General features: G+C 33.1%; 1 protein-coding gene and 1 long non-coding RNA gene across 2 annotated transcripts; one reads left to right on the top strand and one right to left on the bottom strand.

The window, feature by feature from the left end:
* Nucleotides 1–4,339: 4,339 nt before the first annotated feature.
* LOC116015790 (stemmadenine O-acetyltransferase-like) lies at nt 4,340–5,674 on the bottom strand. The gene has a single exon (XM_031255963.1). The coding sequence runs from the start codon at nt 5,672–5,674 to the stop codon at nt 4,340–4,342; it is 1,335 nt and encodes a 444-aa protein (XP_031111823.1).
* A 6,360-nt stretch (nt 5,675–12,034) lies between these two features.
* On the top strand, nt 12,035–13,897 carry LOC116017774. Its single transcript, XR_004097960.1, has 3 exons — nt 12,035–12,304; nt 13,434–13,494; nt 13,754–13,897. It is a non-coding gene; the product is annotated as an uncharacterized LOC116017774 (long non-coding RNA).
* The last annotated feature ends 128 nt before the right edge of the window (nt 13,898–14,025 follow it).

The raw sequence follows: 14,025 nt of genomic DNA, 5'->3' as shown, positions 1-14,025 counted from the left end.
ATATATATATATATATATATATATATATATATATATATATATATATATATATATATATATATATATGTATATATATATAAATATATATGAAATTTCTAACAAACTCATTCAAGACTATTTTGGAAACAATGAAAATTTTCAAGTTGAAAGAAATTTTGGAAATAATTTCAAAACATATTATTTGGATGAAAAATCAAAAACACGAAAAATTTGTGGAATACACAATTGATATACCAAATTTTAATGAAAAAGTTTATTACCTACTCAAAAAATTCCCTTACCCAGATTTAGTAAAACAAATTATCAAGCGTTTAAAATTTTTCATATTTCAAGAACAAAATTTATACTGGACGAATTTAAAAGACAAATAGAAATAGAATTTGAAGGAGAAAAATTAGATAATTTAATTGAAGAAATTCTTGAACTGGTCTCCCAGTCAAAACATATCAAAAATTTTGAAGCAGAATTTCACTAACAACATGCCCACATAAATTTTGAAATAGGAGAATCCTTTAGGTATTCATCTCTTGTTTATCCTACAATTTATGACTCTGATAATTATAATTCCGATAATAACTATGAAAATTACCTTTCCTTGCTTGAAATTGTGATCGCCCCCTCTTTGTTGGTTTGTGGTTTGTTTTGGTGGAACTTGTTGTAACTCAACTTGTGATTGATGAGCCAAGGGGTTACATCATTGATCTATTCTATCTCTTGCCAATAGCCTTGTTAACCACTAAATAATTGAATCAATTCTTGATCTAGTTTGTTGTGCATTGCTAGTGAAAGACTTATGTGAGATTCCGGTAATGGTTGTTTTGCTAGAACTTGCCTCATTACTCTCCAAGTGAAGTCTAAGATTTGCATATTTTGTAATGATTTAGGCCATTTTTGTTTAGCCCTAGCCTTTTAGACTACACTTTTTAACATATGTTTACCCCTAGTTGTCCCCGTTGAGCCTTGTGTTTGTTTAATAAGTGCTAAGCACTTAAACCCTTCATTGTGTTTGTTTTTCTTGTGTTAACCTTTGTCATTTAACCTTTAACCCTTAGCCAAAAATATTTTCCTCCACCCTTGAGATAATAGAGCACTTGTTCTTTTGCTTAGAAGATATCTTATTTGGAGCTTGTTTTGTTAGCAATCCTCTTGATAATTTTGTCTAAGTGTGGGGGTATTGAGATTAAGTTGTTTGTTGATTTGAAAAGAAAAAAAAATGAAAAAGATGATGTTGAAAAAAATTGAGAAAAAAGTGTTGAAAAAGATGATAAATAGAGAAAAATGAAAAGAAAAGAAAGATGAATAAAAGTTTGAAGTTTATTTTGTAAGTTGTGCTCTACCCCACCACTTTAAAGGTTGTTTTGTCCTTAAGTCTTGTTTGTTCCTTAGTTCATTCAAGTTATATCTCTTCTAACCTCAATTGTGAACAAGTGTGAAGTTCCCTCGTTTTGTTTTATTCCTATACCCTTTCTTTGTTAACCATTCACCCTTAGCCCCATTACAAGCCTAATAAAGACCTATTTGATCTTAGCATGCATTCTTAGAGTTGAGCTAGTGGGAGTAAGAAGGGCAAGCCTATGGGATCTCATTAAAAGCCAAGTTTTGCATAATCTCAACTTAGCATTTGTGCACACTAGATTCTCACGCATTTTAATGATTTTGGTGCTTGGTTATTGGCTTGAGAATGGAACTTGTGTACCAAGCTAAGGTGATTCTTGAAACAAGTTGTGTTGTAGCAAGTTGGATTGTGGTTTGATAGGTTGTGCAAAGTGGGAGTATGATCAATTTCATTGTGATGACGTTGATTTATTTCTTGTCTTTGCTTGAGGACAAACAAAGGTTTAAGTGTGGGGGAGTTGATAAGTGCTTATTTGTCTATATTTTTTCCTATTTCACTAAGTCATTTTGCTTATTAATCATTCCAAATTTAATGAGAGTATGACTAAATTGTGTTGTTTTGCAAAGATTTTGGATTTGGAAGCAAAGATGAATATTTTCATGCATTTTGGAGGGAACTAGAGTCAAAAGAAACATTTTGGATGCATTTGGAGTCAATGAGAGTCAAGGAGAAGTTATATGGAGATGGGTGCAACACTTTCAAGAGAGCCTAAGAGTTGTAATTCCAATGGTATTGGTCATTTGGGCAAACTAAAACAAAAGATAAGCAAAAGGTCAAGGTGTTGAAATTTCTGCACGTCAACGTCTTAGTAATTGGACGATATCTCGGCGTACAAATATCCAAATTGAGTAATTTTTATGTCATTGGAACGAAAACTCAAAGGGCTACAACTCTCAAGAAGACATTACATCTTAAAAAGGAAGCCAAAGGGGTCAAAATCGTCCAAACCTACAGATTTCGTCCAACTCCGCCATTGTTCGGTATTTTGACCATATCTCAGCCTAGGAATGTCCAAATGAGGTGATTCCTGCGCCATTAGAAAGCCAACTTAAAGGGCTACAATGTTATTCAAGACCACAAAGGCTAATAAAGTGGTTTTGGGTGTTAAAAAATAGCCTAGAAGTCAAAGCTGTTGCACAGAATTTTGAGAAATGCACTATAAATCGCGCAAAGACATACGGCCATGCATACGGCCGTATGTGAGGCCGTATGACACCTACTCTGCAGTTATTTAAGCTCGTTTTGAGAATTTTGAACTTGGTTTTGACCCATGGTTGAACCCTAGACACTTCCATTCACTTCCTTTCATATTTTTAGGTTAGATTAGGCTTGCATCTATGTTTTTTAACACTTTTGGAGCCTGTAATGTTGGATTTGAAGCTTGAATTTCAAGATTCTACCACCCATTTCAATAGAGAAGCTTTCTTTCCCTTATCTCTTTTGTTTTGTAAGATTTATGTTATTTAGTTGTGCTTTTGTGTTATTTATGCTATGCTATTTAATCATGAGTAGTTAGTTTATGGGCTTTAGTTAGGGTTGCATTATCTATTTTGATGCTTAATTTGTGATTATTTTGAAAAAGGGGAAGAATCCCACCTAGGGTTCTTGAGTTTGAGTTGGGTCTTTAATTTATCTTGCAATATTTGATGTGTAGCAATTGTTATTTGTGTTTGGAAAGTCTTTCATCTCAATGGGAATTGGATGGAAGACTTGAGCCTTTCCAATCTCAAACCCAATTTCACTTAGCTTCTATGGAAATATGGGTAGATTAGAGCTTAAATAGCTTTTGTTCTTCAAGAACTTAGATTGATACACCATAGAAGTGGGGCAATCCTTGTTCTAATCCTTGTTTTGACTAGGATTGGTAAAATGTTCTTCCCCCAAACTTAAGTGTTAAAGCTAGCATCTAGATGGTAATGCCCCTAACTTGAGTCATATTTCTTTATTTTGTATTTATCTATTGTTCATATGTGTTTGTTCTACCTTGTTGTCGTTTGCTTAGTTTCTTGTTGATTTCCTTGTGCTAGCTAGTACCTAGTTTAGTGATTGCATATTACGTCCCATAACCCCAATCTTCAGCGGAACGACATTTCACACCCGTACACTCACCATCACTCATTTTTGCTACACATCAATATATATATATATATATATATATATATGCATAAATATTAATTATTCCGGTATTTCATAATTTTAAATGTTATACTAATGAATAAAAGAAGTTTACAAAATTACTAATAAATACTCTCTTTGTCTCTATGCTTATTTCGATTAATATGTTCTAATTGGAAATATTTACAATTTAACTTTTCATAATAATAAGTTTAGTATTATTATATAAAATTAGGCACCAAAAAACCTAATATATAACACTTATATATTTAAAAAATACATTTAAAAAACTACTCTGTATTAAACAAAAAAAATATATAATTATAAGAAAATACTAAATTTGTAAGTTTTTTAAATTGTAAATTGTAAAAAATATGTAAAAGATAAAATTAATTTAAATAGTTTATATTCTCAAATTTAAATAAAGATATTCTAAAATTTAAATAAAAGTACAAATAAACATACATATTTGCATATATAAGTAGAAACAAAACTAATGGTTTTCCCAACATCTATTTAGTATTCTTGATAAGAAATAAAAGTTTACAATATTACCAAAATAAATTATGAAACAAAACTCGAATATTAATGTAAATTTTTTTTTTTTTGAGTGCTACTGACTCGGTTACAATGTAGTATATGTTCATATAGCTACTCTCTCAACCCACTCCCTTCCACATGGGAGTGTACACCGGGTGCCGCTTGACCACAAGGTCTTTGGCATTAATGTAAAATTTTTAAAATAAGTTTTTTCTTTTCTGGCATACAAGAAAAATGTGAACTAAATGTTATGCATCCGCTCCGATCCCGCTTTTCTCCATCTTCCATCTAGAGTGCAGACCGCATAGGATAAGAGGGTTCGGAAAAGATTTGAGAAAAAGACACATAAGCATTAAATTCCATGTCCTTATCTAAATTACACATTACTTCTTCTGTCAACCCGATCCACACTTCTACTCCCCCATCTTCTGCATCCAAGAAAATAACTAAGTCCTCCCGCATATGACCCAGGCCAATCCATATCGGCTTGCCCCACCCAAAATCAACTTGAGAAAACGGAATATTACACATACTACTTATACTTAAAGTCTTAATCTCATCCCATAGTGCGGCCTTTGAAAAGTTTAATATGGCTCTGATATACCCACCCTCCGCATGCATTTCCCTCATGTAGTCGTCTGTAACCTTGTCGATGGCTTCCGCGACTCTTCCTACAAGAAACCCGGCAGTAACTCTTCCACCCCCGTCGGCTTCCGATTCCCACCGAGCGGCCACTGCTTGGTTGATGTTGCCTAGGCACTGCGAAGGGAATGGCGGGTTCAACTTCTTTCGCAAGTTCACCACATTTGTCAGCAAATGCGTCTTGAGGTTTGGGTTCGACGGTAGAATTGCCCGTATCACCGCAGCCCATATGAACGCCGACAATGCCACCACCCGAGACGGACAGCGGCGGTGCTCCGATGGGTGATAATAATTGTTCCTGAGCCGCTCAATATCCTGCTTGCTAAAAACAAATCTTTTCGAGGAGTACTTTCCCTGGTTCTTGAATAAAAGGGGCGTTACTGGGGAGCTGACGAGGTTCCCCGGCCTGAAAATTGCGGAGGCGTCCACGATGAGACCGGCAGGATTAATGGGTCCTTCCCCGCGGTTGATTGCCGCCAAGGTGTTAAATAATCCCATCATCGCGCCGGCGTCCCCCAGGCCGTGCCAAATGCAGAACGCCACCGCAGTTCCGCCGCACCGGAATCTGTTGAGCTGAACAGCTAACATTGGGTGGGCGGGGTGAATAGCATTTGGGTAGGGATCAAGAGGGAGCAGCTGGCGTATATCTTCGAGTTTGGGGTGCCGGAGAAACTCACCCAAATCACAATTCGTAACATTAGCTCTGACAAAATCCGCACCCTCGTCGTTGCATTCGATGGTCGATCCATCTTTAATTCTTCCGGCGAGCGGGTACAAGACGGACAGTGTCTTCATGAGCGAGTCCTTGAGCTCATCATAATCGTGGCCGCCGGCGTGGGAGTCGTAGAAGAAAACCATGGGGGAATAACAAACCGAGACTAATATATCAAGGAGAGAAAGCTTGTAGTTTCTCAAGGTTTGGGGAGTTGGTGAACATGGCCTCACTTTTTCTATCTGATAAACTTCAACTTTCAGGGCCATTGGATGGTACTTAATTTCATGATTCTCACTTATCATCACATATGCTGTATTTAAAACCAGTAGGGGCGGTGAATAACAACGCATGTGGCCATGATTTTTTTTTTTTTTTCACAACCCAATTCATAATTTGTAGTAGGATAAATCTTTGTGACTCAACTAAATTATTAGTGCTGCTGATGAGAATCTCTTGTAATAAATTTTAGACTGGGTGAGCTACTCAATTAATCATGCAATCGTGCCAGTCTAAAATAAATTTTATTTTTCTTCCACTCCCAACTAAAATTTATTTTTCTGAAGACGTGAAAGGAAGTGTGAATTTAATATAACATTCCACCATTAATATCATACAACTAGACTTCCTCTTTCTGTGCTCACTGTCTGTTCATTTTGAATTTCCCTCTTAGTCAATGCATTAATTTTTTAGTTTATATCGTTGTTCCCAAACGAATATATATAAACAAAAAAAAAATTAAAAATTCTGTTGAGATTAATTTTTTGCAGAAGGGTGCTACTATTTGTAATTTGCAGCCTCAAATTGCTGTTGCGAACAGTAATTTGCTATTCGTAGTAACCTATTATTAAAAACCATTACGAACACAAATATAAAAAGAATAAAAATCAAAATATACAAGTATTTATATGAATATTATGAAACATGTAGTAAAATTTGACGATGATTGATGAAAAATTTGCTTTGTTCATGTATTTAGTAAGGAAAAGTTCTTGGAGAAAGTTTAGAAGTTAAGGAGAAAGGTTCATAGAAAAAGTGTAATTTAGAAGTTAGAGATAAAAAGTTGATAGATAAAAAAATTTTTAAAATAAAATATACCAGCAATAATGAAGTAAAATAATATTATTTTGAATTTTTAGAGAAAGATTGTAAGGTTTAGGAGAAAAAAAATTGGTACAGTTTGGGTATGAAGAAAATATAGAATAATGAAGAAAAAATAATTTATTGAATTTAGGTATAAGGTTTATAAATTTTAAATAGGGAGAAAAAATAGAGTTTAAATAGAAAGAGAAAACATCCGGAGTTGGTAGAGAGGAAATTTTGAAATCTTGGGATTGATGGTTGAATTTCAACTATTTATATTTGACAAGGACAAGCCTACAAAAGTCTTAAAATTCAAAAGTTTACACAAATTTATAACCTTTTGAATAGCACATGACTTTTAAAAACTCTTTTAAAGTCTTATCGAATACCACCCGACTTGACTCTTTTAAAAACTCCTTAAAAGTTTGAATTGAATATCTCCAAATTTATAAAGTTAATAAAAGTTTTTAAAAGTCTTTGAAAATCATTATTGAATGCACCCCCAAAATTATGTCTTTGACGTATACTAATATATTAATTGCAGAAACATATGATGTTGGTTAAAATGTTATGTGTCTGCAGTTAACATGTTTTGTACATGTAGATAACATTTTATGTATCCGTAGATATTATGTTATGTGTAATTACCATGTGATGAGCATTTAACTTTTTTTATAAATACAAAAACAATTAACTGGAGGTACAAAATTTGAAGGTTATTTTTGAAGTAGGGTCTATAGTACAAGATAGACATTATTCAATGATATAATTTGCCAATATCAACGCCTGTGGCCAATAAGTTTATTTGAGGAGGGCTTCTTGTACGCAGTAAACAAAGGTCTAGCCTCTGTGTTCAGTTGAGTGGTCTAGCCTCTGTGTTCAGTTGAGTTACCATGATTTACATCTTCCCAGATGCTTTGTCAGATTGGAGCGTGGAGGGCCATTGGGGTGGGAGATTCAACCTTTTGAGAGAAGATAAATTTATTTTTCTGAAAACGTGAAATGAAGTGCGAATTTAATATAACATACCACCATTAATCATACAACTAGACTTCCTCCCTGTGCTCACTGTCTACTCATTTTTAATTTCCCTCTTAATCAATGCATTAATTTTTTAGTTTATATCGATCTTGTTAAGAGTTGTCAAAATTCTGCCATCGCAAACCTCTTAATTCTGTTCCTTTTTAAATTTGCAAGATGCTTGTCAAAAGAGATCAGGGTCTGTCATCTATGAGCAACTAGCATCTTTACTGATTAGGGTCACAAGACATGTCACAAATATATAGGGCATGTTCGGATAAATCAAAGGAATATTATTCAATTTGATGTTAATATATGTTACGTTGCTGGAAGGATTATAAGTAATTGCTTAACTGCAATTAAGAAACACATACTCAGCACACCAATTGAGGGATGGATGGTCTTCTTATTCATCATCATCCTTTCTTATACAAACACATATACATAAAAGTAAATATGTACTTAATGGTAATAAGTATACTTAATGTATCAGTTATAACTGTTACAATATAAATAATAATGTCCACAATAGTGTTTTGTTTATAACACTCACCCTTGAACATTATTTGAACATGATCTCGTCGTAAAAATTTGCTAGGAAAATCCTGTGGAAAAAACTTAGACAAAAGAATGTAAAATATATGTTTAAATATATTCATGCCTCGTTAAAAATCTCGCTAGAAAAATCCCGTGGGAAAAAAACTAGTCGAGGCCTCAACATAAATCTTGTACTAACAAAACCCAATGGAAAAAAACTTAACTAAGGGAAAAAAGAGTACAACCATAACCCAACATAAACTTTAGGGCATAATATTCCTGATTTAAGTAAAATGACACTCCCCCTAAAAATAACATTTTTCAAGTCCCATACATTAAATTTTCAAAATGTATAGAGGGAATTTGCAGTCGTTATACCATGGACCATGGGTCATGACATTGCAGTTGTGCTGAACTGATACTGCAGTTGTGTTGAACGGATACTGCAGTTGTGTTGAAAGGGAACTGTAGTTGGGCGGAACAGAGGCCGTTTTATTCGTATGAAACTGCAGTTGTGTTAAACTGATACTGCAGTTGTATTGAACAGATGAACGGCCTCTGTTCCGCGCAACTGCAGTTTCCTTTCAAAACAACTACAATATCTTTTCAACACATCTCCAGTATCAGCCATGACCATGGTCCACAGTGTAATTTGCGGGGATTTTATGAGTAAATATATCTAATTGTCAATAAATATACACACTGCCAATGATATTAAACAGGGGAACTCATTGTCATCCATTATGGAGAATATATAATATCAATTATGGGTATCTGTGTAAACCCATGAACTCTAAGTCTCGCTTTATATCACATCATATCATTATTCTCTTTCGTACCAACGCCTATTCAATGGTGTATGCACATAATATAGAGAATATAATAGCTAGTTGAGCTATATGTCTTAATTGCTCCTTTTATATCAAATAAATCAGGGCATGCACTTTTGTGCCTAGCTCTAGATCCAGTTTGAGCAATTATAAAGACAATTGTGTTGTCGACAACATTTTTATGAATTTCTCCCGTATTCTTAATATAAATGCCAATTTCAAAATCAACCAGATTATAGTTATTTTCCAATATTTAGATCTGATTGTTCCGCATCCCAGTATTATAATTATTTGGTGCACCACTGGTATTTTGTCTTTTAGACGAATGTCTCTTCAAGGCATAATAAATCAATAGATATATATTTGGCATATATTAATAATCTATTGAACCTTCCATTCAATCAATCTAGTATGTTGATTTTTGAAAATCCTTTCATATCATGAAATTTCTCGGCATTCAAATTTTCAAATCAAAATAATTTTGGCTCATATCTTCCCCTAATGCCGTGAAATGATCTTCATAAATTATGAAGTCAGCGTATCAAATGATCCTCATATCATGGGCTCTAGGTATTTATACAATAGACGAAGACTTATAATCAACATGTATACCTAATTTTATTTTATAGCCCGTAGAGATACACAATAATTATGTGGTAATAAATTAGACTGTATATTAATAAAACACAAATTTTGGAAAAAGTTCAATTTTACACCACGTACTAGATGTATGGTGGAATATTCATAATATACTGTATGTTAGATTTCGATAAAACAATGATATATCAAATTAAATTAGATCTCCAAATATAAATATATAATTTGAAATTTTTCATTATCACATGCTTCATAAGGGAGACTATTTTTTGACATATATACGATGTCTAATAATATTATTTCAAATCTTACTTATCTATGTTTAGCCCAAAGTGACCCAGTTGCTTATGTCATAATTTAAAGTAATTTGGATCTTTAAATCACAACATATGAAGTACTCAAACGTATATGCAATCATATAACGTATATATTCAAGTAGACAAAGCATATACATAACTTAAGAGCAAAAAGTCAGGTATATATGGTTTCATCACATCAGAAGTGCGAATAATATTAAGGTGATTCCACGGCCACAAAAAAAATTAATAATTTGCTAGTCAAATTACAAAGGCCAATCAATTTAGTTGGTAATAGAAAAAAAAATGATATGTCAAATAAATGCTATGCAATAACATATAAATTACAATGTGATAAGCATATGCATCATAATGCTACGCAAATGACCATATGGAAGTTAAATGCCAAATAAATTCATAGATGGTGAGATCATTCATGATTTTTAAAACTCATTTTCCCAATTTATGAGAAATTATAATTAGCATTATCATCACATATCCAGGATGATTTAATCAATCGTGTCAAATCTTAAAATCATTCAAATCAGAAAACTTTTAGTGTACAATAAGATTGGCTTCAATGGTACTCATTTTTGTGCAATATAAACATGAAGAAAAGCATGAAATCTCCAATACATATTTCTTCCCTAATATTGCCTTTGTAATTTAAATGAATTCTTAATTCCTTTCTTTTAGTCTCAACTTCATATTCATTGCCACGAAAACAAATTTATGTGAGACTTTAGAAAGAACAATGCATCACTATTTACAATGCAATATATATTATAAATTTTGTTCCTCTAGGCAATATATCTCTATTAGAGCTCTCAATCATTATTGTATTACCAAATATTGTAGTAACAAATTCCTCATTCCTTTTCACTTTTATTGTGTGTAGTTGCACACTTGCACTATCCACAACACATGCATTTTTCTCATTTTTCGTGAATCCAATCAAGAGTGATGAAGTATTCATTTAAATCTTTCAAGCATATAGCCTTTAAAAATAAGGCATCACATGAAATATCTGTTTGATACCTTGTAGTAGCGGAAGCAGTGTTGATCTCCAGCCACAGTTGATGTGTAATGCCTCTTGATGTGTGACTCTTGATGTGTGATGCCTCTTGAACGGTATACCATTAGTCCTGAGCATTATGAGTACCGTATCTGAATGTGCTACATAATGAATGTCTTGTATCCCATCAATCCAGGTTTATATAGGCACAAAGTATGGTTGAATAACAACTACTAGTTAATCAGTTCAACCAAACCACTTAAGCCTAGTCAACTTGCACCATTAAATTAAGACCCTACAATATAATATATAATATATAATATATATTATTTAGAGAAAATCTTACATTCTCCACTTGGTGCAAGTACTACCACAACCCTCATCAAAGAACAAACACACGAATCATAGTGACATGTCCTCTAATTAACAGAGTAGTATTCATTATGGTCACATGCATTTAATTCTCCAACTTAAGTACCTCATGAACAAACCCAATGTTTATTCTCGGTAACTTAAGGGATGTTTCTCAAAATATATTATGTGCGCAATTGAAGATAAAAAATAATCCAAAATATTTGTACAAAAGAGTATACTGTATGATCTCTAAAAAAACCTTAAAAGTATGCCTTAAGTAGAGATCTCTTAATGTTAGCATAATGCTAACTGTATTCCATGACTTCTTTATAACTGAACTTAAACACTCCTCTAACAGCTAAGAGCTCGGAATTGACACGTCTGTCACTCCCACTTATTAAAATAGCTAAAGATAGTTAAGTCACAGAAGCATTCCAATAATTTAGAGAACAAATAAAATCTCTAAGTCCATAAATTTGGAATCTTAACCTACACCATAACTTGATTTTATTCAAAGGAATATTATTCAATTTTATTTTTATATATGTTGCTGGAAGGATAAAAGCTTAATTGCAAGAAACACAGACTCAACACACCAATTAAATTTGTATTTGGCGCGGTGAGAAATACTAGCAGTACAACAAATTAGTTTTTTAGCGACATATACTTAGCGGCGGTTATATACAACCGCCTCTAAATAAGTATTTTGCGACGGTTACAAAAATCGCCTCTAATTTTGTATTGAATATTGAAAAACTTATGAAACATTAATTACTTCTTAATTTAATATGTATTTTAGTGGCGGTTCTCTTAACCGCAGCTAAAACTCAAGTAAAATGATCAATAAAATAATTTATTTATATTAATTGAAAGTGTGTAAAACCAAAATGACAGGTGATGAATCAATTTCTCGCAACAATGGCGGACAAAACCCCAACCCAGGAAGCAATCGACTAGCAAGGAGGAATGAGATCGGCGATACCGGAACCACCAAGGAGAAGACAGTGACGGTGGCGCCATCACCGTCGGCGACACCACTCGCGACAGTTCGCCGAAGCTATCCATCTCCAATACCTAAGAAAAACCGTCTTCACCTCCTCAAATTTTCTCCTAATTGCTTCCACAACTGCTCTCATCGTTTTTCATTGGCCATTTGTAGCTAATAAGGTATTATTTTGCTTGTATTATTCTAACTTTTGTGAATTTATATCAATTATTTTTATTTTTTGAGGATTATTGTGAATTTCTTTCCGAATGTTTATTGCAATTTGATTGATTCTCTCTATTGGAACTTGAATTCTTTACTAGTTTTCAGGATTCTTCATAATATATATATATATATATATATATATATATATACAAATTGATGATCACTTTACATTAGTCAGAAACAGAATCTGTGCCCTTTATGTGTCTGCTTATAATATGTTTCTGGTTCTAGAATTATGTTACTACGCTAATGTGTTTGTTTGGTAGTCTTTCATAGCAATTGCATTCAAGGTGTTTGTTATATTGTTTTTTATCTGAAGTTTTATTGTGTTTTGAATAGTTTGTATTTGCTACCAATGGTGAGTTGTACTCAAGCAGAAGAGAGCAACCGGGCAGGTATTCAGTAGTTCTTTTCTTTTGATTCTGCCTCTGGGAAAAGGTTTCCACTATCCAAACTATAGAATTGTCAAATCCACATTCATTTGAGATTTTTATCGTTTTCGGCCACATACAGGAATGTGCAAACTTATAGATGAGTTCATATCTGCAGTTAAACAAAATTATGGAGAAACAAAATTCTCATACAGGTATGCCTTTGATAATAGTATATGTTAGATAAGAGTGTGTTATTTACTATATATTCTAAACTCCTAAAAACTTTCCAGTTAGAAGACTTTGCAAATCACAATGCTTTTGATCTGCTGGCAAAGTATTGTACTGCTTGTGTAACTTTTGCAGTCAGGGGTTGTGCTAGATGGAACTCGGAAAAAGGTTTGGCTTGTCAACTCAAAGGCACTTGCACTAATCTCATCAATTTTGAGTAGCTTCCTAATAATGCATATTTTCTTTACTGTTGCCATGAACTTGACTTGACCTTTATTTTCACCAGTAGAACTTGACAATTTCTCTCTAATTGTCTATAATCTTTTACCATTTCAACCATTTTTTGTTACCTAACACATTATTGTCTTAGTATTTGAATGTTGGAAAATTGTCTCACATGCATTTAGCATGTTACATTACCTATAATAACCATTCATGTAAAGGTTTTAATTTTTTGTGTTTGTATATACCCATTCTTATATAGGTTTGGAAACGATTTCTCCTAATTTGTGCAGACTTATGGTGATTTTGCCAGCATGATGAAGGTAGCCCATTTATATTTTTCATGCCTTATTTACTGAACATATGATGGCTTTGTGTGCCTCTGTATGCGTGGTTAGTTTCTCCTTTTCCTACTGCTCTCAAAATATTTAAGTTCCAACTATGAGTTACAATAGTATGCTTTATTACATTCTGTATTTTTCAAGTAGCATGACTTGTTTATTTCCTCTGTAAAAGTTATCTTATAAATGTTCACACACTCACACCTGATCTCTGTTTTCTGATTAATTCTTTTATTAACAGTTTGAGCAAAGAAAAAAAAAAAGCCCTTACTAGGACAGGTGATGAGGAAGCATCAATGTTAGAGAGTTCACTGCAAGATTTTGTATCACGCTATTATCCCTAGTTCACTGTAATATGAGGAAGCATCAATATTATATTTTGAAACAATATCGTAAGTGTTGTTTCTTTTAAATTCTTTTTTTTTTAATTTAATCTGTATATAATCTCTGGAAAAATGTGTATTTATTCACGCTGCAAATGTATCTTTTTTAAGTCACAGCAACTACAGAATA

This window comes from Ipomoea triloba, chromosome 4 (assembly GCF_003576645.1).
Source record: "Ipomoea triloba cultivar NCNSP0323 chromosome 4, ASM357664v1".
Lineage (NCBI taxonomy): Eukaryota > Viridiplantae > Streptophyta > Magnoliopsida > Solanales > Convolvulaceae > Ipomoea > Ipomoea triloba.
The sequence above is the reverse complement of the archived record's forward strand: the minus strand, read 5'-3'. Positions and strand labels throughout refer to the sequence as shown.